The sequence below is a fragment of the Stegodyphus dumicola genome, chromosome 7 (genome assembly GCF_044657685.1).
Source record: "Stegodyphus dumicola isolate Sdum_Otavi_A_Nest chromosome 7, ASM4465768v1".
NCBI classification, from domain to species: domain Eukaryota; kingdom Metazoa; phylum Arthropoda; class Arachnida; order Araneae; family Eresidae; genus Stegodyphus; species Stegodyphus dumicola.
Window position 1 is genome coordinate 141288823 of NC_140774.1, and position 25646 is coordinate 141314468.

The following is a 25646-nucleotide window of genomic DNA, read 5'->3' on the forward strand; positions in this document are numbered from 1 at the left end:
TAAAAGCCCATTTTATAAAAGTAATTGCTTACCATACTGCATACTGCATCTTAATTAAAAAATTCATATTGTGTCTTATATTTTTAGTTGTACAGTTTTGCTCTATTACGTCACAAATTATTTCGAACTGAAACGAAATAGGGATTTTAACCTGTTTTTTTGAAATATGCTAATGAGACTATATTATTCCGAATCGCGTGCTAAGAATTCAACATTATATACCGTAATTATTTTTAACAAATTCAAAGGATATTTTTGATGGAATATATGTATGACAAAAGAAACGTACGCAATAATTCCACTCATGTTCTATATTGCGGAAGAATACTTCTGAAAAAGCAACTGAAAATACTCCCAGTATTGGCTTCAATATCTATGAGAGGAAACGACAGAGCCTTTTCAGTCTTGTTTACATCTCCTAATTTAGTGGATATCAGGTAAGAAATTTTTGGATTTCTTATTTTGTTGGTAGGCTTTAAATTGAGTATTCAAAGGTTTAAGAGTGTATATATTAAATAAATTTTTACGTTGTTATAGATTTTATTTTAAAAGATTCCTTTCGTACTACGATTATTGCAAACGGCTTAAATTTAAGAAGCGTGAAAGGGTTTAGTATAGTTCATGTGTCAGAAAACTAGCTTCGGCAATACTAAAATAATTAAATTACAGTTTCATATTGGCTACATAAAAAATTTCATTCTTTTTGATTTATAATTAATAGAACCAAAATTAAAAATTTCTCAGATGACCTAGAAAATAGCCCAATGGCGAAGACTTGTGCATATTGATAGCTCAACTTGGGTTCGAATTCCGCGGAACGTGTTAAATTGCATCGGTATTTCCATACATTTTTCCTAGTTATCTAGGTATAAATTAGCTTAGCTTATTTTAGCACAGCTGTAACGTGAAGATTTTCTTAAGCACGAATATAGTGCAATTTTCCTTGGATGTTTTTAAGGCATACCAGCGGTCGAGCGGTACAGTCGCTGAACACTGGTAGCTCTGTCCGAGGTTTGAATCCCGCGAACGGGCTGGCTGCGTGGGTGTTTCCGTGGTTTTCCCCATGTGTTACGTGTATACGAGCCAGTTTCCCTCAAAGTCTTCCACGAAGGCATCCCTTCCCTTAGGCAGATAGCCCTCGAGGCTTTGCCGTAATTAAATAACCTAACCTTTTAGGCAGATAGCCCTCGAGTGTTTTGCCATAATTAAACAAAACGAACAAATTCTTGGATTTTTTACTAATGTATGTTTCCACTTAAGAACACAGAATTCTTGTGCTTTGTTGCAACTGCCTAAATTCAGGATAAATCGTTCAGGACAACATGCAACAGAAAGTAATTCTAAGAAAACCTTCAATATCGGCGAATATTGCTGATAAGCATAGTGAATATAAAAAAGCAGATTTCAATTTGTTCCTCCATTTCAGTTACTTTTGTCTAGCTATCAAAGAATTTTTTAATCTTTTTCTGCTAGTTAAATTAACTGCTTCCTTCCTTATTATTAAAACGTTTTTTTATCGCTCTAAAGAAAACCTTCAACAAATTGGTTTTGCGTGCACGTATTTTTTACAGTGTACGTCCAAAAAAGAACACTGGAATTTTTCCTAAAAAAATTAATCTCAACATAATCGCTGAATTCAGTCACTGTTCGACCACTAATTTGATCAGTCGTTTGCATTTTGTATGTTTGAAAGAATGAACCTCCGTTCATTTGTTTGTTGTTGTGACTTATCTCGCTTGCCTGACAGAAACATCCGAACAAGTTTACGAAATTCAACTTCTCAAGGAGTGCAACATTGCGTCTGTCGTTGGCAAGAAGTCTCAGATCTCATTTTTATAGTTTTCGGGTACTTATTGTTGGTTCTTTGCGTATGAATTTTAACAGAATTATTGTAATTTTCATTGTATACTTAAGGTGATTGCCCATTCATACTCGAATGGGCATGAAGTACTGCGCCGACAGCTTCAAATTTGTAAATGAAATCGTAGAAACATCTTTTTAAAGGAAATTTCAGTTCAGAAAGCTCCCTTATTTAGTTTCCTCTTACAATTTGAAGCTATTTTGCATAATAGATAACATTCTGAAATAGAAATATTTCTTTTTATTCGAACTCGAACATCGCATGAGATGTCTTCTTATTTGAACTTTATACTGGAAAGCTTTAAACTGGAACTTTCAAATTTGGACAGGGGAGCTGCGCATAAGAGCAAATCATCGACGGGGACAATCATCGACGGGATCTTGACTACGAGACATTCTTGTCTCGTAGTCAAGATAAAATTCTCGTTTTTGGTCTGGTGTTAACTATTTGACAGTAATGCGAAATCAGGTGAGAAATCGAACATTTGCCGTTGTCCGCTTTCGTGTTATAAATCTTGATTGTGGTTTTTTCCTCTCCAGAGCGAAAGATCTTATAAAAGCTATTTAGAATGCCATATTTAAACTAATAAATAAAAAATTCTTTCTCTTTTATGAAGTGAAAATCATCTCTTTATAAATTAACTTATTTTAACGGAGCTGTGATTTGAAGCTTAAGATTTTGCTAAGATTTCCTGCTAAAATCATCTAGGTATAAATTAGCTTAGCTTATTTTAGCACAGCTGTAATGTGAAGATTTTCTTAAGCATCCCTGTTGAAATTCCTTATGTATCAACCAATCTGCATCTGTCCTGAGCCAAATCAGACAACTGTTTTAAGAAACGTATTAGGAAACCGTATCAATAAAAATATATCCTTCCGTATTCTTAATGAGTTGCATACTTTTCACTTCTTAATTAGATAATAAAAGTTGTCCACAAAATAATTCTTACTTTAGGTACATAGCCCTTGAGTGTTTTGCCAGAATCATGCAACCGAATCTATTTCTAAAGTTTTCTTGGTAATTAGAAAAAAGACGGTGATGCTTAAACTTTCTTTGCGATTGTCTCGCTGTTTGCCGTGAAAATATAGAGAAGTTAGTTTCAAACATGCTAATCCAGAATTATTGTTCTTTGATGATTGTGTAAAGAACTGTAGGTTGTTTTGCCCATGGTCAAATAATCTAAGTATTGATTTTACTGAAGTTGATTCCAATTTATTTTTATAAAGTTAACATAATGCTTAACTCTTTGCCTGTGGAGTATATTTCAGAAAAATGGACTTTTTTCTTATTCTTTCACTACAAGTTCTTTCAAGCAAATGTCAGTTTTCAAATGAATGTGTGACGTGTATAGCTGTATATTGGTGAAACAGCAATTTAAATTGCTTTAAATATTTCATAAAATAACTTAGAAAATAATTCATCACGTGCACGAAGTCGGTTTAGGCATTCCCAGTTTGCCCAGACTAGATTCGGATGATACTTCAGAGGTTAAATAAACTAAGGTTCTCGCACTGTAAGCTTTAATAAATTGATACAGTCAATAGTTCTCTCCCCTTTAAAGTTTTAAATGAGATTACATTTTGGGTATTTGGGCACACCAGCGGTAAAGTCTCTGAACACTGGCAGTTCGGTCCGAGGTTCGAATCCCGCGAACGGGCAGGCTTCATGGGCATTTTCGTGGTTTTCTCCATGTGTGACGTGTATGCGAGTAAGCATCCCTCCCCTTGAGCAGATAGCCCTAGTGTGCTTTGCCATAATTACAGCACCACATTTCGGATATTTCATCCACTGGCTTGACAAACTTTTGAATTCAGATTTTTATTTATGGTTAACTATAAATACTCCGCTTGATTGTCTATTTTAGAATTTAACACTTTCTAAGATTTTGCGAATATTTGGATTTTATCGCGAATGTTCGAATAATTCCCTGAATTTTTAACCCTCCACACTCAAATTTTTAATTTCTTTTACAAATGTTAGATTATTTTTGTACTTAAATAATTTTTATATTTCGTTAGATCTTTTACAAATATATATACTGTAGAATAATCCTATTCCATAATAAAAGCCCAAAATTTCAATTCCAAATTTACTGAAATTTTGAAATATGAGAAGAGTTTCCTGAAACGTGATAAAATCACCATTCATTACCTGATGAACACCAACAATTAGCCTCAACAGTGAATAATCTTTTTATGAAAACATGCTCTTGGTTAAGAATTTATGTATGTACGGTATAATGCATAAAAACAACGGCGAGCTAAGTGGTAACTTCCGCCTTGAAATAAAGACGTTGAATAAGATTTTCGGAGAAAAATTTATTTAGAATATTGCGACAGCAAACCTCTTTCAGGTAAATGTTCTAGTCTGTTACTGTTGGTTGGCCACATTCAGCTGATCATATCATGCTCATTAATTCCCTTTTTATAAGTTTTCAATTACTTTGAAAATAGGCCAATTTTGCTTTGAAAATTTTGCTGTTCTATCAAAGACAAATCCCAAATTTTGATGCATTTTTCAAAAATGCAAGGAAAAATGTATCAATAATAGTTCATTTATGTCAATCTTTACAAAAACCGAAAGTGATCAATGCGAATCATTCGCGGTTATATCAACTAAATCGAGCTGCTTGGTGAGTTTCAGTAGTCTGGTTAAGAAGTCCCGAAAAATGTTACCTAAAGTAGATAGCACTCTTGTGCATTGTTATATTCAAGTAACCTACTATAACCAAATTAAATTCGTGCAAGCCGTTATTTATCTTTGGTGAATTAAATTTGTTTAGAGATAAATTAAGAACATCTGTTATGTTAAAAATGTGCAGTAAAACTACTTCAATTAATACACTTTTGCGAAATATAAAATCAAATTATCAGATGTTTAATTCTTTTGCGAGATGTATGCAATGAAGTATTTTCTCTCAAAGCAGCAATTTGGCTAAAAGGTTAGCCCATAGATGTTTCTTTTTCATCATTCAAAGAATACCTTTTGAATGGCATTCTTGGAGTAGATATATTTATATAATATTTTAATAAACACATTTTTAATTTGTCTTCATGAAACAGTTTGATAGTCACTACCATGAGACAGAAGTTACTGTTAGTTTGTTTTGATTATGGCTACAAGCACGAGAAAGCTAGCTGTTTGTAGCCAAAGCAGCGCAAGACGATGTTTGCGATTGCAGCAGAGGCAAACAATTTAGGGAGGATTTTTTCAAAAATAAGCTTAGCTGATACCTTTCAATTGTTTGAATGTGCAGTGAAATTGCTTATCTTCAATGCTTCAAAACGATTCTCTCGTGTTTCCTAAAGCTATAAAAGGAAATTTAGGGAATGATTATTGATGAGGTTCAATAACAGCGTTTCCTAAAAATACAGGTTATTCCAAATAAGAATGATTTTAAAACGAAATGGTAATCATGTGTAAAATATTGCCACTGCCACTAATTTATTTGTGCTTAGTATGCTCCTCAGGCTTAAATACTTTCAAGTCTAAAAATAACTTGGGAGAAAAATCTTAATATTATTTAATAAATCAATCTTTTGTGAACCTCGCTAATACTTGAAAATGTATATGTGGAACTCATGATTATTTAGTGCAATTTTATCCCCCAAAAAATCGATGATTAAATGCGAATAAATTTCAAGAAGGGTAAAAAACATTCATGCTAACTATAACAAAATCCAAGAATATTTATAAAATTCCCCACTTTTCTGGGCTATATCCTGAAGTGGGATACTATATTAAAACCTGGAACTCGGGTGGTTGGGGCTGTCGGGTATTCGGGAAATTTCCCGAGGTGCCCAGTGCCTGTGACGCTGCCCTGTCACCCGATATTGACTGTTTATAAAAAGATGAAACATTGACCTTATAACTGTACAAGTCATGTAGCAAAAAACACTTAGAAAGGAAACTCTTTGATGAGGAAAAATATCGAAAGATAAACTAAGGGCAACCGTATCAAACTTAACGTTTTAACGCCGTCGTCGTTAGCTCTTCACAAATTCATAATTGTTGGATCTAATTCTTGACTTCACTGCATATAGATGAATTTCTCAGCTCCACTACCCAGATCATTTCATAAAATATTATAAAGATGGCGTCACTTTTATGCAAGTAGGTAAATGTATGCCAAGATAAAGAAAATTACATGGATGTACTGGTACCCTTGACGAAAAACGTTTATTCACGATAACTAACTTAATAAGTCTGTCGCCCCATTTGCGACTTTATGTCAGGGCGCCTTGTGTCTTGGCTAAGGACGATCAACTTGAAAATCTGCCGGCAGCTTTGTAGAAATTTCCGACGAATCAAGAAGATTGACTTTCACCGGGGCTTCTGGCATGCCTTTACGAATATTGCGTTCCTCACGATACACCGAACTTCATATGGTGCTGGCACTTGCGTTTTGGCGAAATGCAGGTAACTTGAAAAAGCTACCGGCATTATTTTTTAAAGTTGCTTGCGATGTTTAGACCAAATCCACCCACCCCTGGGAGTTAATTGTTCCACTAAATCCTTGAGGTTTAGTCAAATTAATGTTGATATTTTTGCTGTCCAGATGTTTAGAGAAAAATGTATCCAATTTGAGTACTGTCTTTATTACAATGGTTTTATGTTACATCTTATGTAAATGGTAATTAAGCTTTTAAATACGTCATACATGGATTTACTCTACATACGTATTAACTTTACGAGGTAATTCATACAACAAACCTAGATTAAAAGTATTTATACTGCTAATTAGCAGCAATAATACTATCTACATAGAATCTGTCTATAGACAGTTGATGTTTAATTATACTATGCAACTGCGTTTAATTCCCAGTATTTAATTCTTCGTACTGATTTTTATTTAAGTTATAATATTTATTTAATCGTTGTAATGGTTATAAGTTTTTGGAATTTGAATCAAGTATTGGGTAAAAATTTAGCCTGGTTTAGAATTCGGTTTCAAAAAATGGGCATCCGCCCCCCCCCCACATTCAAGGCTTGCAATGCCTCTGAAATTCCGCTCGAAGAAGGCAAGAGTAAGGTTTTCGGCAGAATACTCCAATTTATAAAAGTGGTCCTCACTTGAAAAATGTTTGAAGGCTACTTTAGGTCAGTTGTATGTAATCATTCCTACAGACGTCACCTTTTTAAAAGAAGTCAAGTTGTAATCAAAGCTCATAGATTGGAAGAAATTTCCACCTTATTGTCACTTAACAACGTTCTATTCTGCCCGAAGAGCGTGTATCCCCCACCTTGTCTGGGAGAAGTTCAAACACTTTGTTAGTGTATGGTAGCCCGTTGTGACTCGCATCGTCCTACGAGAGAAGTTGATGCTGATTATCACTTCACGAAAAAATAGTCTCAAACCCCGCTTTATGAATCTGATCCTATTTTTAGTGTTTGTATTTTACCTTGAAAAAAATGTAACATTCTTTTCGGCTCGGTTTCTTGTTGAGAGAAAGCTCAATACGAGTTTTCTAAATGATTTTAAGTTCCATATTGCCAGTTTATTTTTCTGCATAATTATGAATTTAATTTCATATTTTAAATTTTTGTGCTTTTCCATCTTATTGATAGATCGGAATAATGTGCCTTTTTATTTGTAGCGTGGAGGTATGCAGTAGTGCAACTGCATTTATAAGCTACACATCTTAAGCGATGCAAATATGTAATATATTATGATAAATGTTGCATATTAGAGATTGCAGTTTGCAAGAAACCAATCTGGTATTTCTGTCAATCAATAAAGTGGGACTTCAAGACTTCCATTCAATATAGTGAGTACGGGGGTGAAATGGGAAAGCGCACTAGGACTATCCGCCTAAGGGAAGGGATGCTTTTGTGAAGAACTTTCTAACGGAAACAGACTCGTATAAACGCAGCGAAAACCACGAAAACGCTCATGCAGTCAGCCTGTTCTCTTGGAATCGATGTTCAGCGATTCTACCGCTCGGCCACGGGTTGGCTATGAACTTAATTTTATGGAATGAACTCTGAATTTCATTGTTTGTTGAAGGATTCCTGCGAAACATTTAATCGTTAGGAGCAAAATTTTGCATAATTTATCGTAAAATTTTTAATGATGCTACATGATGCATTCACAAGATTTTTACAAGGAAAATAAATTTCAGTTTTTTAATTGGCATGAAAAACGTTTAAAACTTCCGATGCTTAGGCCTCTGCATATTTACAACTTTATACTGAGAATGGAAAGCGATATTTGCCTATGAAAAAAAAAAAAAAAAAGCAGAATTAGCGGCAGAAAATGAATTTAAGTATAAAAATTTAATGCAATAACTGAATTTTGACATAATTCAAAGGAAAGTTAGTTATATGAAATGTGTACATTTGTGAATATTTCGTTACGTATTGTAATAAGTTTCTAATGAATATAAATGTACAATTTATAAATATTACATATTCAACAGTAAGATAATATCGATTTGTCAACTTAGCATGTTCTTCGAATATCAGTTTTCTAAAATTATTTTACTTCAAGATGCGCTGATGAATACATTGCGTCTTACTCGTATCAGCTCGGGCAGATGCTGTAGTAGCAACAGACGTAAAATATGAGTGCGTATTTAGTAATAAGGTCTCCCTTAATTTCCATTGGATTTTTCATAACTATGAAGTTAATATCCTTTATATACCAGGTTTTTTTCTCATGGCTATAGAAGAGTTAAATCTCTTTCAGATGCTTCAAAAATAAAGGTTAAACCTACCTAACTTTGGGATATATCTTCTGACCTTACTCTGTAAATTCAAGCGTAGTTCCGTCACATAGAAAACAATAGTAGGGGTTCGGTTACATACAGTTTGCTCTGTTCTTTACTTCTGAGCATACTGCAATCCATCTGGCTTTGACTTACCTTTCAAAACAAAAGTACATAAAATTTATTATCTACAGATTCCATGAGTGCCTTAATGTCGTTGAAAAATCACGCTCAATGTACTCATCCAGTTGCAACCAGAATCCTGAAGTTGAATCATTCTTTAAAAATTCGGGGATGCCAGGTTCTTTATTCGTGGATCCCTGGACACGTTGCCATTAAGGGGAATGAATTGGCGGATATTGCAGCTAAAACTGCAACCACAATGTACAATCTTCAGATTCCGCTAGCAGACATTAAAGGGTTTGTCAAAAGCAAAATTCTCAGCAAATGGCAGAAGCAATGGGATGACAAAGTATATAACAAGCTGAGAAATATAAAACTCACCATTGGATACTGGCCAAGTGGCTTAATAGAAAGGAAGATGTCGTCTTGACTCGACTGAGAATTGGCCATTGTCGCCTGACCCATGAGTATCTTTTGAAGGGAGAAGAGAATCCCAGCTGCCCAAACTGCAATGCAGAGCTGACAGTTCATCATATCTTGGTGGAATGCCAGAGTTTTATTTTCGCCAAAAACAATTTTAATTGTTCAGAACTGGACTTAGGAAATTTAATTGGAAAAGCACATCATCGTAATTTGTTTGTTTTTTAAAAGATATCAGCTTTTATCATAGATTGTAATCTGTCTCTTTTTACCTAAGCTGGAAGTTTTTACAAATGACTAATTGCATTGTTACCATTTGTCTGGCTCAGATAACCTTGACAGGTTTTGTGCCAAATTACATTAATCCAATCCAAATCAAGCGTAGTTCAATAATTTTTCGTGGCATTTTCAATTTTTCATCGTTTGCATTTTTCACCACAGCAGGTCAGGTTCATGGAAGATGTGTTTTATACGTTCATTTCTTGATAATACCGTATATACTCGCGTATAAGTCGACCCCCTCCACTTCGACATAAAAAATTCGTAGAAAATAAGAAACCCGCGTATAAGTCGGCTCCCCACTTCCGAAATCGATCGAGAAACTTCGAAAAAAATTTTTAAGTACTACATTTATTCAAAATCATTTGAGAAAAAAAAGTAAATATACGATAAAAAATACCTTGGTAAATAAACAAAATCAAAATCCTTCAACGTCTGATTCATGGTCAGATTCGCCAAACATTTCATAGAACTCTTCTGTCGTCATTGGCTCGTCATCATACATATTTTCAGTCTCGAACTCTGTATTGTTACAATCACTACTACAGCCTTCGTCGTCATTTTCACTTTCAAAAACAGCCTCATCTTCCGTGCCGTCTAGTTCGTTGCTAATACAACATTTTTTAAATGATTTTATAATTATTCAGAGGGTATTACGCAGGCATTCGCATTTTTCAGGGCAAAAACGTAATTTGCAAAAGTGTCCACAATTTTGGCTACCACTGTAGTTCGTAACATAATTTAAGTCGTGAAATTACTTCAAGTAAGTGACTTATTTGATAAGTCGTCCAATTCGAGTGCGGGAAGAAAACAACTGCATTATACAAAGAAATTTTTGAACTTCCGATTTTTTTAATTTTTTATGGCCCGGCGTACAAGTCGACCCCCCACTTTGAAGTTTTTTTTTTTTGCCCAAAATATCTCGACTTATACGCGGGTATATACAGTACATCCTTCCTGCATGCGTGTAAAAGAGCGTTTTTCAGCAGCCATCTGTACTATCGGTAACTTATGCAGATTTAATTTAAAGGAAGATCGGAACTGCGGAAGTGGCAGTTATTTACTTACTATTGACACACACAAAAAAAGGTTCATCACCAGCTTTGTGCGTTGATGTTGGTGGTGATTTCTGCTCAATCTTTGCCAGCTATGAATATACCGTAGCAATGTCCTGTTCCATTAACTCTTTGCACTCGTATGTTTATGGAGACTTCCGATCAGTTCTGAATTTCATTTCATATTCGTTCAAAAAAGAAACATTGTTATGGAAGCATATACATAATCTTTCAGATTTAGTAGGTAAATTAAAAAAAAAATTACACCCCTTGTTTCTAGTTCACTGTTTTACCCCCTCCCTCCCCAACAAAATCAGCCGGAAGGGCGAGGTGGAGAAAGATGACTGAAACACTGAAAACAAGCTTCTATTGGTTTCTTGAACCCACTACTTAACTCATCCATTACATTTTCCGGCAGAAAAACTAGCGTCTCGAAACAAGGCTATGAACGGTTCCTTATGAGAATTTTTTGAACTGCGCATACGTCATTAACAAGTGATAGTAAACCTACTGTATTCTCATTTGATTTTGAATTTCAGTAGCTACTATCGCTGTTTTTAAATAACAATAGTAAAACCTTCCGCCTTTTTCGTTATAATTTCTGGTGTTGCATTTATACACATTTCTGTTCAAATTCTGGTGAGGGAGTTGGTTACTTAAGTTCTCGTGGATTTCCCACTTATAAAAGTGAATATGAGCCAGTTTGCTATACGAAATCATACATGAAGTCATTCCCGCCTTAAGACGGATACTTAATCCAAATAATACTACTCCTATCCCTTTGAATGCGCTCGGAGTTTAGTTTCATGATTTATTAACTAGTACTTACTAGTTGAAGTTCCTGATTATATTAGGACGGCGGGATTATCACACGCAGAGCAGTAATACCAATTTCTGCTTTCAGTTTATGAAATTCAAGAACAAATTTTGACGAATGTTTTAATCTTTCGGGATATCCGGTAACCCGAAAATGCGTTACTTGTGAATCAGTCCGATGAAAGGGGGATTACTTTGTATTTTAAACATTTTGCTATTCTATCGCTCATCTTGGCGGACAAACGTGTGCCCAAGTGCTCCAGTCTGGGAAAGGTAAGCGATTTCAGAGGAATAACTTTACTCTTGGAGGCAGCCCAAACTGAGAAGTTCCATTGTTTCAAAACTATTCTCAACTATACTACACATCCATAAGCTCCCAGGCTAGCATCAGAAAAGCTATGGAGTTCTGCTTTTCATATCTATATTTAATATTTCTTCTAAATAGTAACGGGAAATTCTGAGGGGTTCAGTTTCTTCTCAGTAGGCTTTCCAGTTACAATAAGACCAGATGGTAATATATCACCTTAAACGATTTTAGCAGTTCAGATTTCCTGAATAAAACATTTCATTCTTAGTCAAAGGACTGTAGAATCCACCAGTACCAAAACTACGGCCTGCGGTTTGCAATAGAAAAAGTTTGGAGTTTGGCAAAGGGATGAAAATTGTTAAATACTCAGTGTCAAAATTATTCATATTCCTGAAAATTCCTAGCATTTTGATCGGAACAATTGCAAAAGTCTAGTATCCAAAAGATTTCGAAACTTGTTTTTGGTTCTTGTTATAAATTTTGTTGACCACCAATAATATTGTCAACAATAAAAGCAATTGTTTACGAGTTCTGCTGTTTCAGGATACATTTTTAAATATTTCTAAAAGTGATGCTTAAGAGCAGCAGCAAGCAGAAAGGGACTAGATTTTAACCCGAATAAAACTCTTACAAATCTAAAAGTTTTATAGTTTTCATTACTACCATAACGATAATCCTTTCAAAAGAACAGTGTAACATCCCCATCTTCTACTACCTTTAGCTCTATCTGAAAAAAGATTTGTGTAATGTTAGCAGTAAAAGCTATCAAATGTTGTCTAAATTGTACCGGTAAATTAAAAATATCAGGATGCAAGTTCAGGCTAGTCTATAAACAATCGTTTAAAGAAGGTCTATTTGGTTAATGAGTTGAACCATCATAAACTGTCTTTTTGTTACGTTATCGTTTCTGATTTTGATACTCTGTGAGGTAAATGAAATAGGGTCTTATCATTTCGATCGCCTTTCTCAACAAGTTCAATAGTATGTTTAACTCGTAATCTTTTAACCTTTCTATACTGAACAAACACAGTGCTGCAACTTTGAATGATTTAAGTAATTAAATATCAAATTTAAGTGAAGTATTCCTGTTGTCGTCTATTAAATGCTTTGAATATGGTTTTCACGGTAATCTTGGTATTTACCGTTCTTGTACTTGACATCGGATTCCAAAGATTTCATAATTTCTAATTTTTTTTTACATTTTTAGCGCTTAGCGCTCCGCACGTTTTTGTACCACTGGCTACCAGAAACTCCGGCACATTTTTGCAGATCCAGAATATCGGCATAAATCTTGTAAATATTTTACTAAAGAAAAGGGATGTGACTATTCTTCTTAACCACCTAAGTAATGCTACTGTGGTTGCTAATTTCCCTGAAATTCTTTTAATTTTACCTGTAATTATCGAATAGTAGAAATCTATTCTTATAAGAATGTGAATTTTGTTATTTTGCTTACAACAGTCAACTAACTGTAAATTTTCAAAGCTTTGTTTCTTTAACAAAATTTAAATCTCCGGGGGGGGGGAGTTTATTTGATCATGGCAGAGCACTCGAGGACTATCTGCCCAAAGGGATACGAGGATTCATGGAAGCCTAAAAGGTACTGGCTCTAATACACTTTTTTTACACGTAGGAAAACCCCTAAAACACCCGTGCAGGCAGCCCGCCGCCGAGGTTCGAGCCCCGGACCGAACTAGTGTTCAGCGGCTTTTCCGCTCAACCGCTGATGGGCTCTTAAGTCTGGGGAGAAGATATTGCTAAAGATATTGTTTTTAGTAGTTCAACAACTATAATACGATAGAAATGTGATATTTTCTAGTTTGCTTTAACGACATTTAATGTCTTTTCTAGCGCAGTTTGATCTTCAAATTAGTTAACAGAAAGTGATTCTTTTCTAATGATCGAAAGATTAATCTTTCATATCTAAAGGAATTGATACGTTTATTATTCCATTATTACGAATCAAAGCAGAAGTTTATATAGATCTGTTTTCATTGGGATTATATGACGAAACTGCGGAAATTTTATTCCAATCCAACATTTTTTCCATTTTCTTTTTATTCTGATGAAATAAAAAATCGTTTCTAAATGTTTGTTACTACAAAAAAATGCGTTATACTTTTTGCTAGCAGTCTTAAATTGTGTGCTTTCTATCTAAACACACAAAACACACAACACACAAATCTGCTTGATAAAGAAATCTGCCGTGATTTTTCAAAAGCTCCTTCCCCAAAACTTAAGATTTCGCAATCCGCCGATTGATGATTTCCGTCCTCGCAAAGGGGACACTTGGAATCGGCTGACTCCGCTAACAACTCAACTGTCGATGGCTTATTTGTTTTGATGGAGGAAAGTTTCGCTTTGAAAGATGGTAACTTTTCTAATCACAAGAACGTACCTTTTGAATTATGAATGATAGGTGTGCTTTCTCTGCTGAGTATTATTTCGTTTCTCCAAGTCTAATAAACTTTAAATTTTCGGCTATAATCAAGAATGAATTCATCGGAAGCAATTTCAGCATCGAAAGGCGTTCAAATATTTCCGAATGAATCTGTCTATTTTTAACTCTTCAAGACTTCATCGGCGTTTCGGTGTGATCGAGAAGTTCCCTTGCTCCGTTTTCATCATTAGGATTTCTAACAGGGGAAATAATTTTGTCCTAAATGCGAATTAAGATGTTAATTTGTTCAAATCTGAAATGCAACAGTTCAAGAGCAGCATCATAATTATTTTCAACAACGAAACCAGAAATTGCTTTGGCGGCCAAGCAACCAAGAAAGCTTAAGTAAATTAGTTTTTCTATTTCTTAAGCCCAGCTTTTCATAAATCGTACTTTCCTTTTCAGCTACAAATTCTAACCAATACGAAGGGTAATTGTAATATTTATGGTCAATCTGGGTAATTTTATGAGGATTCTAAATACAACAAAACTAAATTAGAAACTGTATTTGAAACAAAATTAGAACGACACCTCCTTCATTATAATTATTACTCCTAGTACTTTCTGGTAATTCTTCTATTTCAACAATTAGATTGATACTTGTCCGCCAGCGTACGAGCGGTAAATTCGCTGAACACTGGTAGTCCGGTCCGAGGTTGAAATCCCGCAAACGGGCTGGCTGGATGAGCGTTATGGTTTTCCCCATGTGTAACATGTATACTAACAAGTTTCCCTTCATTCTCCCCGAAGGTATCCTTTCCCTTAGGCAGATAACCCTCGGGCTTTGTAGTACTCTCATAAACCAAACTAAACCAATCGGGATACTCTTCTGTGGAATTAATTTCCACATCAAAATTCTTTAAATCTGTTTCTTTTAGTATAGAATTGTCAGTTTGACATTTCCAATTTAAGTATTCAAATGATAAATACTGCTTTTAAATTATTCACGGTTTTATTTTCTTTAATAGTATCTCTTTACTGATGAGCTTTGTGACGGATTTTTCACTAGCTGTTTTCCAGATTATTCAATTCCATTGCACATAAAGCAAATGTCTTACTTTTTTATATGTACTCTATTCAAATATTTAATGGAATTCAAATCTTGACACTTAAGATTCCTTCTAAATAATAGTCAAATCATTTTTAAATGTTCTTAAATCCTTTTTTCTGCTGACAAGATGCACTGTGAAACAAAGGCAGAATTCAAAAGCGAAAGTTTTGTTCTAATCCATATCATAGTTTCTAGTTTTCATTTTCCATGTAAGCAGTGTTGTATATTAATACTTAATTCAAAATATGGTTACACTATTTACAGCCTAATTAGCAAATGAATCCGCGTATATAATAGCTATAAATCGAAGGATATGGCAGTCTTAGACTGAGTGCATACCTAAGTTTGCGAGCATAGCGTTAAAATGTACACTTGTGTAAGTGACATCATCACTTTATATACAAGCAGCATGTATACATATTTCGACCCTATGAGGTATGCTCTCAGCTTAGGTATGCACGCAGTCTAAGATTGAGCAGAACGGAAATGAAACCAAATTTCCAGTTATGGAGAATTTTGAATTTTCCTGCACTTTCGTATCTACGCATACGATGTACCTTGCAAATAATTTCTTTTTGGTTTTTAGCTTTTCTTTTACAAAAGCTTTTTTAGAAAGCAACCAAAACAAATAATAGTACATATTTATTTGACTCTTTTTAAAACTTTCATTCATGTTAATTATAAGTATTCTAATTATATATGTTTATTACTTAGTTACGTTATAAATGTTGGTAGCTTAACTTTCTCATTTCATCTGCAACCCGTTGCGTTTTGTGTTATTCTACCATGGAATTTATTACCCATGCGGCTTGCTAAATTTTAGTTTTCCTGGTATTTCTGTTAGGCAGACCTTTATCTTTGGAAATACAATTATATATTGCTTAACAAATTAGTTGATTTAAAAGCAATTATGAATATTTCTTATTTTTAACAATGTTATCAATTAATACTTCTAATTATTGTAATTTATAATGTAAGTGATAATTCTTAAACATTTGCACCATTATTGTAATTAAAAAAGTTCCTTTAATTTCTAACAAGTACAGAATAGCCCAACAGTGGCAGAATAACAATCGTAATTTGACCCGGGGTATGAATCCCAGTGAACGGGCTGGCTGCACGGTCATTTTCGTAGTTTTTCCTCGCTTGTCATAACGTGGATACGAGCCAGTTTCTCTTACGAAGTCCTCTACGATGGCATCGCTATCATTTGGCACAAAGCACTTGTGATTTGCCATAATTACATAAAGCAATCTATACAGAATAATTATTTTTGTGTCCCTTAACTATTAATTTTACGTTTGTTCTATTTTTAGCCAACATGTCAACACGAGAATTGTTTCACTTATTTCTACTCTGCTTATCCTGTTTCGAAGTTTTGTTTTGTGAGTATATTGGAAAAGATTCGTTCTCAAATCTCGCATCAATCGAAGAGGAAGCTTTCACCTCGGAGAATCCCAACTTTCTAGACGAATCGTTCACACGAAAGCTGAGAGTAGCCAAGACAGGAAGTCGATATTTGGAAGCATTCACCTCGGAGAATCCCAACTTTCTAGACGAATCGTTCACACGAAAGCTGAGAGTAGCCAAGACAGGAAGTCGATATTTGGAAGCATTCACCTCGGAGAATCCCAACTTTCTAGACGAATCGTTCACACGAAAGCTGAGAGTAGCCAAGACAGGAAGTCGATATTTGGAAGCATTCACCTCGGAGAATCCCAACTTTCTAGACGAATCGTTCACACGAAAGCTGAGAGTAGCCAAGACAGGAAGTCGATATTTGGAAGCATTCACCTCGGAGAATCCCAACTTTCTAGACGAATCGTTCACACGAAAGCTGAGAGTAGCCAAGACAGGAAGTCGATATTTGGAAGCATTCACCTCGGAGAATCCCAATTTTCTAAACGAATCGTTCACACGAAAGCTGAGAGTAGCCAAGACAGGAAGTCGATATTTGGAAGCATTCACCTCGGAGAATCCCAATTTTCTAAACGAATCGTTCACACGAACGCTGAAAGCAGCCCTGCAAGAAATTCGATATTTGAATAGAAAGCGAAAACCAAACAGAGGTGATACAGAGTTCCTCTTTGGCCTTATGGGAGATGACTTTCACGTAAGCAGTCTTAATTTGACTTTTATGTGAGTGAAATGAAATACATTGTATCATCTTCAAAAGAATCTTATGTTAATGATTAACGTGCGAAAATTTCATTTATATATTTTCATAGTTCTATTTGAACTTCTTGTATAACTTTTCATTCTTAATTGTTTCAGATGGTCTTATTAGAAATTTTACTTTATTTCATTTTAGAAACTATTATTAACTTCATTTGCATTTTCAATCTTTATAATTTCCTGCGCATCCGGGTATTTCCTTACAATTTTTGTATTTCCCGAGAGTATTTCGTCAAATATCATAGTACATATTTTTCTATAACATTTTTATTTCTTTAATACCTATAATTTAAATTCATAACTTAAAATTAATAAAATGATTATTTCACAAACATTTGCACCATTTTTCGTAATTAATAAAAGGAGTTCCCTGCTAAAAATGCCCCGTAGAAACCCATAAATTTTTTTTTTTACGGGGAATTGACCTACGGGTACCCGTAGGCCAAATCCCTGTAAAAACCCATAGAAAGAAACCCGTACGCCAAATCCCCGTAAAAAGCCATAGAAAGAAACCTGTACGGTTGTACGGGTACCCGTAGGCCAAATACCCGTAAAAACCCATAGAAAGAAACCTGCATGGCTGTACGGGTACCTGTAGGCCAAATACCTGTAAACAGAAACCTGTACAATTGTACGGTTACGAGTAAGCCAAATCTCTGTAGAAACCTGTAGAACTGTAGGCACTATAAACAAAATCCCAGTAATAACTCATAGCCAAAAATCACAACTTTATATGCATATCCATTGGCCAAATTTCCACGGGTATTCATATACAGAATCCCTATAAAAACAATACACAAAAATAGAACTGTAAATCAAATTTCCATAAAAACGTAAACCAGCAGAAGTATATAATTAGCACTGAAATGTACAGAACTAAATGGCTGAGAAAGCATGTAAAGTAATTTTAAATAAAATTCAATGCAAATAAAATTTTTAAATATCTAGAAGCCTACGAGCCCCTGTCCTTAATGCACGTCAATATCTATAAACATATTACAAAATATTTGTATAAATTCTCTTTACAAAATTTTAAACTACCTTTATATAATTTTGAAAATAAAATGAAGAGAAAGATAATAACCAAAGTCATGATTCACAACCATCGAATGATATATGTACATATATATATAAGAAAAATAAGGAATAAGCAAAAGATTAAATTAGCAGCATAAAATTAATTTTCCTTCTCTATTCTAAAATCGGTAATCTTTCTGCACTGCATCACTTCAAGATTAATTCATGTCATGACTCTTACATAATTTGATGTTGTAAAAGGAACTAAAACAGCCAGTAGTAGTTTTATAGCAGCATTAACTATCAAATACGAGTAAAAATGCATCGAGAACCAAAATTAACTCGGTCTGAATTAAGATTTCACCCTTAACATAACGTATTTTCTTTTTACGCTTTGGCCTAGCTGGATTGCAGTCTGTCTGTTCCTTGTTTCTTACTACACATTTATCAAAAATGTTAATTTTTGGAATAGGCATAAATAATGTGCCAACTTGTTTGTGGTTGCAACATTTTCGCTGAAAGAAAAGTTGAATTAAATCTACCTCGACTGCCAAATTTCTTATTCATTGTGGATTGGAGTTTCAACATCTCTAAGCCGTCAAAATTTCTTGCTGTTCATTACGGATTCAGCTGCTTGTATTCGACTACAGAATCTATTATATATATATATATATATAATAATTTCATTTGATGGTTGCGAATCATTACTTTGACTGTATATATTATTGATTTCATTATAAATATATACATATAGTATCTCACTGCATATATTTGTATTTCAGTTCTTTAATTGGGAAATTAAACAATTGTATTTAACCACATCAGCTTGTTTAACAATTTGATACCTAATGAGAAATGTATTGCCAAAGGATGGTACTTTCTAGCATCTGCTTAAATTTTAAGTTACCTACAGTGCACTAAACCAAATTAAAAAACAAAATTAGAAGGAACTCAAATTTTCAGGAAAAGAAACATTATTAACAAGCAAGCAAAAAGAATACGGGACTTGCAAATTAGAAACTTAACATAGAGTTCAAATTTAGCATACTTGCTACCCGTTAAGGCTCGCTTACCACTGATAGTAACACCCTACAGTTTATTATGACACGCATACACATAGATGTTTTGCGTGGAAGAAAGGATGAATCCTAGAATATAATGTAGTGAAGAAATAATAATGGCTAATCTTTGGAATATGGCAACAGGTAGTTTGGCGACATTTTGGTAAGGTTATAAAGGTTACTAGCTAGGACTTTAGCAGTGTACATGGATAAAGTCAAGAGTGTGCGCAATGCCATTTTTGTGCAATTCTGGGATGTTTTTTTTAAGTGAAAATAGGTCGACGTGTACATGGATGATACCGTGTATGTGCAATTCTTAAAAACGCGGCAAGCACTTTGCGATTCTGCGCTGTCTCCGAATTTCGCACCTAATCTTCGTCAGGATTAAGCATTTTTGTTCCATAAAAGTTCTAGTATAAGAGTAATTTGGACAGCAGATTGTTGGAAAAAATGTTGAGTTAAAAAAAAAAGGCCTTTACTTCGTGAAAACAAAATGGCGTCCAAAACAAAACTAGCAGGTTGCTGTAGGAGGGTTGGTCGCCAAATTTTTGCCAAAAAATCGCCAAGTTACCATAATCCAAAGATTAACCATAGTATACAAACACTGTGTCGACCTCTTATTACAATACTTTGAATGTTACCTGTATCTCTCAAAAGATAAATGAAACATGAAGATAACGTATAATACTAAATTTAGTATGCAAAGCGTATTGCGTTCGACAGTATAGAAGAGGTTCGAATCCCGCAACCGGGCTGGCAGCATGGGCGTTTTCGTGGTTTTTCCCATGTGTAACGTGTATACGAGCCAGTTTCCCTTAGAAAGTCCTCCACGAAGGTTTCCCTCCCCTTAGGCAGATAGCCCTAGTGTGCTTTGCCGTAATTAAATAAACCAAACCAAAGTTCAGTATAGAATAATAGCTCGCCGCCATCTACTTACGAATGTTTCAGGCTGATGTGTGAATCTTCGCTGAGTTAAGTAACTGTTCAGCAAACGAAAAAACAATATTCATTCTTTGTTATATATATTGTATATTCATATTTGTGGTCTTGATATTTTCATTCATTTCTTACTTTAAATAGTAGCATTTTATTTGGCTTTTGGAATTTTCATTTTTGAATTTATCTCTACATTAATATTTTTTAAAAAAGCCAGTGTTAGATATTTAAAAGCTCCTTTAGTGTAAAGTAATTGGCATATTAACAACGAAGGTTTAATTTTTATGCAATGTTTACTGAATTATTAGATTACTGCATCTTCAGTCATATCAACTCGTAAATGTTTGGTTTTCTTAAGTTGTTACGGATTTCGAAGGAATTAATGCAGAAATATCTATTGCACTACCTATTGCGGATAACATTATTCAGGAAATGTTTCCTCCTAATCTGCCTAAATTCTAATAGCTAATTCTGCGCAGAGGTATCACTAGGCGGAATGGGCCAAATACCTTGGAAGCCTAGCTCTTGGTATGGTCATTTTAGGTGTTAAGGCTATTTCAGTATACCCAGCTAAAACATAGCACGCAGAAACTCTTCTTGGTGAACGGAAGTCACAATTTCGGAACTTTGAAGATCTTTCCACTTTTTCTTTAGCTATTACCTTTGCTCGTTCCCCCTCGTACATTCATGTGCAAAAGTAAGCGAATTTGCAAATTGTCCGTTTTTACGAAACTTATTGAACCAAGCGTAATTACTAATTAAACCGTCGAAGAATTATGCAATTATTCAGAGTCGAATACGTATGTGTAGGGATGCATAAATATCTGAGTGATTGTGGAGGAGATTTCGACGATTTGTCCGCTCTTATTCTTTCAGGACATTAAGTGTGTTTCTCGCAAGAGTTAGAAAATTTTATAAGGTATCAGGTAAAATGAGTAGCCACGGAAGTATGGATGACTGAATGAGATTAAGAGTTGTATGTAGATTGGAGGCTGGGCACCAACAAACGCAGGTGGCTACAGAGCTTGGTGTAATGCCGTCTGCAATTTGTGGAAACACTTTTAGGATACTGAATACATATCGAGAAACCTGGAGAAGGTGGACTAATATTCGTAACGAAGAATGAGGATCATTATTTGCAACTATCTTTGCGGTGACAGAGCCCCTGAAACCCGAGTTTCAGGGTCTACAGTTGTTCGAGGACTTGATGACATACGGCGATATGTCAGAAGAGCAACTGTTTGCGTCCCACCCACTGCAGCACGCAAGAAAGTGCATTCAGCATGGCGCAGAAAACATACGCCTTGGACCAGACTTCAGTGGACCTGACTTCAGATCCCCATTTCCCTGCTAATATGTTCATCGATGAGGCATCCTTTACAAAGGAACGAATATTCAACATACATAGCACCCATTTCTGGGCGATAGAGAACCTTCATGCAACACTGTGTTGTGCAGAGTCAGTTTTCGGTGAATGTTTAGCTTGGTATTGTGGATGATCATCTTATAATGTTCGTTAGTACTTTGTCTATGTTAAAATGTTCAGGAACCTAGTAAACTAAGTAGCGACTTATCGCTGAGTTCGAATATTTATTGCAGAATTTGGAGAAGGATTGAAATGCCCTTTTATTCACTCAAGTAATGATAACAGATGACCTCTTTTCAGGCGTACAGGAAAGCCTCTACTTGGGCTTTAACTCAAGAAAATAAGAAACTAATCTAATACTAAAACGAATTTAGCCGAAGCTAGGCACAAATACCTAACGTAGTTGGCCCTTAATTTAACCTAGCAGGGATTTATCAACAGGCACATGCAAATACGGCCAAGCGTAGTAGATTTAAGAACGAAGTAGCCAGACGTTAAACACGCGACACTAAGGACTCTCACCTTCATGTAATTATTTAAGGACGTTTGATACTTAAATACTCCTAATTCGCTTAAAACGCAATACTAATCTCATTCTGGCAAGGAATAGATGAGAAATGAGAATGGACAGTAAAGCATGTTTAAACTTAAAATAAGAGTTAGAAACTTAAAGTAATCTCTACAATCTAATGACGAATAGTTTGCTGCTTGTATGCAACAGACAATGTGGGTTCAACAGAATGGTGTCCCTGCCCATTTCAGCCGTAACTTTCGTACCCACCCTATATGTCGAAATTGCCCAAAAGTGGATTGGATGAAGTATTCCGGTGCATAGCCTTGCTCATTCATTGGACCTATCATATCTCGATTTCTTTTTGTGAGGTCGTATAAAGACACTGATTAGTGTCGCCCTCGTTGAAGATGTCTAGGAGCGGATTGCACGAATCGCAGTAGCTACCTGAGAAGTTAGATATGGCTGGAATATTTCAGGATATTCAGAACTCTATGCGCCGGAGATGTGAAGCCTGCATTGAAGTCGATGGCCAAAACTTCGAACATTCTCTTTGAGCTATGTTACTTTTGTTCATGTAAATTTATTATCAAAACTAATATCTTGCTTGCCATCATTTTATTCCTGATGTTTCTGTTTACACCACCGCATCAGGAAAGCGTTTCTAACCATGTAGGTTATACACCATACAGACTACTTAACGCGACAGATGAACAGCTTAATTCGCTTCGCGCTTTAGAACAGCATTTCAGATATGATTTGGAGAAAGATAACGATGAATTTTTTACTATGTTCTAATACTTGTGTAAACAGCATCATCTTTCATCTCATGTAAAGTCTCGTTATAAACTTTTCACATTGTGTAAGAGTTTTTGATCTCAACATCTTTAGCTTAGCATTTTCGGATTACTTTACGATGTGATCTACTTGTCATCCGTTTATGGCCGTTGTCACCGAAAAATGTTTTCACTGCCATACACTGACTGAACGTGTATATAACCAACGACCATGGATTAGGTGGTCATTGTTGTTCCTCAATGGTATATTCACTTTAAAAATATCCGTCAATTTGTTGCAATGCTTTCCAAAAATTGCATTATGAGAACCCTCAGTATGGATTCTAAAACTTAATTTTAAAATTTACCAAGTTTACTTCACTGCTATTGCTTATTCACCATGCCATTGAAACATAATGTATTAGATTCACACTAATAAAATCTCCACTACCCTCCCTGTCCTGCGTTGGTGATCACTGTAGGACATAACCAATAGAATTGACGTGTACTGTTGTCCTGGAGTTCAATGTCAATTTAAATGTCTCCTTAAATTGTGTCGTCTATCAACCGTATCATTGGCTGACCAGCAGTTTTGGTGAACTTATAAGTCACCAGTAGCCAGTCGTTATGGCCACCACTGGTGTGTTTATAGTTTTAAAATCTGTGCCAAATTAACTGCCGTGGTCTATGCTGGTAATCCACTGTTAACCAACAATGATAATCAATCTAGTAACTAACGGCATTGGCCAGCATCGAAGTCCTACGATTTAGTTTTAAATGAAAAATTTACCTAAATTTACTTCATCTTCTCAATAGCAATAGCAGTTCTAGTTAATAACATCTGATAAATTAAAATGCATTTTATCCATTTTAACAAAATAATAATGTTTATAATTTCATTTTTATTAGCTGTTTCTGACGTCATACATTACGTACTTGTAAAGGTAACATTTTTTGCTTTTTGCATTTATGCATTTCTTATAAAGTGTTTATTTTCAGCCTGAATGGATGTCAGCAAGAAAGCCAAAGAAGCCCTGGAAAAACTTGCCATTGAGTGAATTAAGTGTAAATGTCTCTGAGGAGATCTTGGCTAAGCAGAAGCATTTAACGCTGTTTGAAAATGTCAATTTTACGAAAGAGCTTGCACATCTGCAACCGGATCTTTTGCCTTATGAAAACGAGATAAAATCTTGGTTGACAAAGAGAGCTTCATGTTCAGTTTTTTTTAGATGGAAGAGTCTAGGGCGTTCTTATTGGCCGTCATGGTTTCGTTATGGGTATTGCCTCCATCAGTATGAAAAGTGTTCCCTTCCGTTTGGTATGAGATGCTTACCCGCAGAAGCAATAGAACTGTATTTCTTGCGTTGGAAATGCTCGAAACGTATCAGAAGTCGTAGAGATGTAGGTAAGCTTGTTATCTATACAAATATAAAGAATAAACACAAGAAGGATTATGCATCAACTGAAAGGACAAGATGCTATTGGGAAAAAGTACGAATACCTATTACCGTGACCTGCCAATGCTCTTGCTAATTACCCTTTGACTAAATGGATATTTCTCGTTTCATTCTTTTGACAATAACGATAAACAGAGCTCAGTTTTGACTCCTTATCAAAGGAGAGGACTTCAACGTAGCCCAAAGTACAGCTTTCTGCACTTGTCTACCAACTTCTCTTTTTACCATATAAGTGCATATTAAACATATGCTAGTGTATTAAGAATGTAATTGGATTGTTTAATTTTTACTTGTTTAATGACTGTCTATTGGACTATGGCATTCTATGCAATTTCCCTGTTGTATCATGGCTGGATATACCGCTGTCTCGAGTACTGCGTATTTTACCAAAAATACATCCAAGTATTGTGATCAGAGAATAACGAACGCAGCAGCAAAGCAATTTTTTTTAGCAGTAATATTTCTGGTTGTGAATAATACAGTTCTGAAGTATAATGCGGACAAGTGGAAAACTTCATTCTGTGCGAGCTTCAAAGAATCAAATTCCTGCCGTTGCTTAAATTTACACTCGTATGTATTAGTAGTTAGTATTGTAGAATTTCTCTTCCAAAGAATAACTGTCTATGCTTTATTGCTAGTATGTTTTTGAATATAAGAATGCGAGAAAGAAACCAAAATTGCATAACTTTAATTCACTTCTTCCAGATATCAATTTCTCTTGGCTGTATTTCTGCGAACTGACTAAACAGCTGGCATTTAATTCAAACAGAAAATGATATTAAAATCACTAATTAAAGTGATCCTTTTCTCTTCATCTACCTAAACATTTTAATGAAGGAAATTTTTATCGTAAGCATGTGCCTTTTTAACACCAGTTTTAATATGTGCTTTGTAACAAGAAACGGGATTTTAGTTATAACACGACCACTCTTTTTTATAACGAGAGAATACTGTACTTAATGCAAATAAAAATTTTTTGTTATTTGATTATCTTCTCTTACTTGGAAATCAGAATCTCAGATGTTTCAAGTTGTCTTCTAAATTGTTCTTTTATTAATTCAAAACTAATGTATGAGAATTAACTACTTCTCATATTACATTTTTTTGAATAAAGGGAAAATTGAATTCCCGTATACGGCCTTAATTTTGCTACATGCTGGATAACTTAACGCGTTTAGCCTAAAGTGTTTTGTTTAAAATACTTATAATGGTACATAATCAAATTGCTGTGAGCTGGTTTCGCTAGATTTTCATATGGAATGCATTTAGTTTGATGTTGTCTAATTCA

The 25646-nt window shown here is 34.8% G+C and overlaps 1 protein-coding gene across 1 annotated transcript; it reads left to right on the top strand.

The window, feature by feature from the left end:
• The first annotated feature begins 261 nt into the window (after positions 1–261).
• On the top strand, positions 262–25345 carry LOC146996540 (uncharacterized). Its single transcript, XM_085820872.1, has 3 exons — positions 262–437; positions 16376–17172; positions 23901–25345. The coding sequence occupies exons 2-3, from the start codon at positions 16381–16383 to the stop codon at positions 24432–24434; spliced, it is 1326 nt and encodes a 441-aa protein (XP_085676998.1). The 5' UTR covers positions 262–437; positions 16376–16380; the 3' UTR covers positions 24435–25345.
• Positions 25346–25646: the final 301 nt, after the last annotated feature.

Bases quoted from the DNA above. Each gene is read 5' to 3' on its own strand.
- LOC146996540 (XM_085820872.1), top strand. From the start codon at position 16,381: ATGTCAACACGAGAATTGTTTCACTTATTTCTACTCTGCTTATCCTGT. The intron at 17,173-23,900 runs GTAAGCAGTCTT...GTTTATTTTCAG, and splicing joins TTATGGGAGATGACTTTCAC to CCTGAATGGATGTCAGCAAG.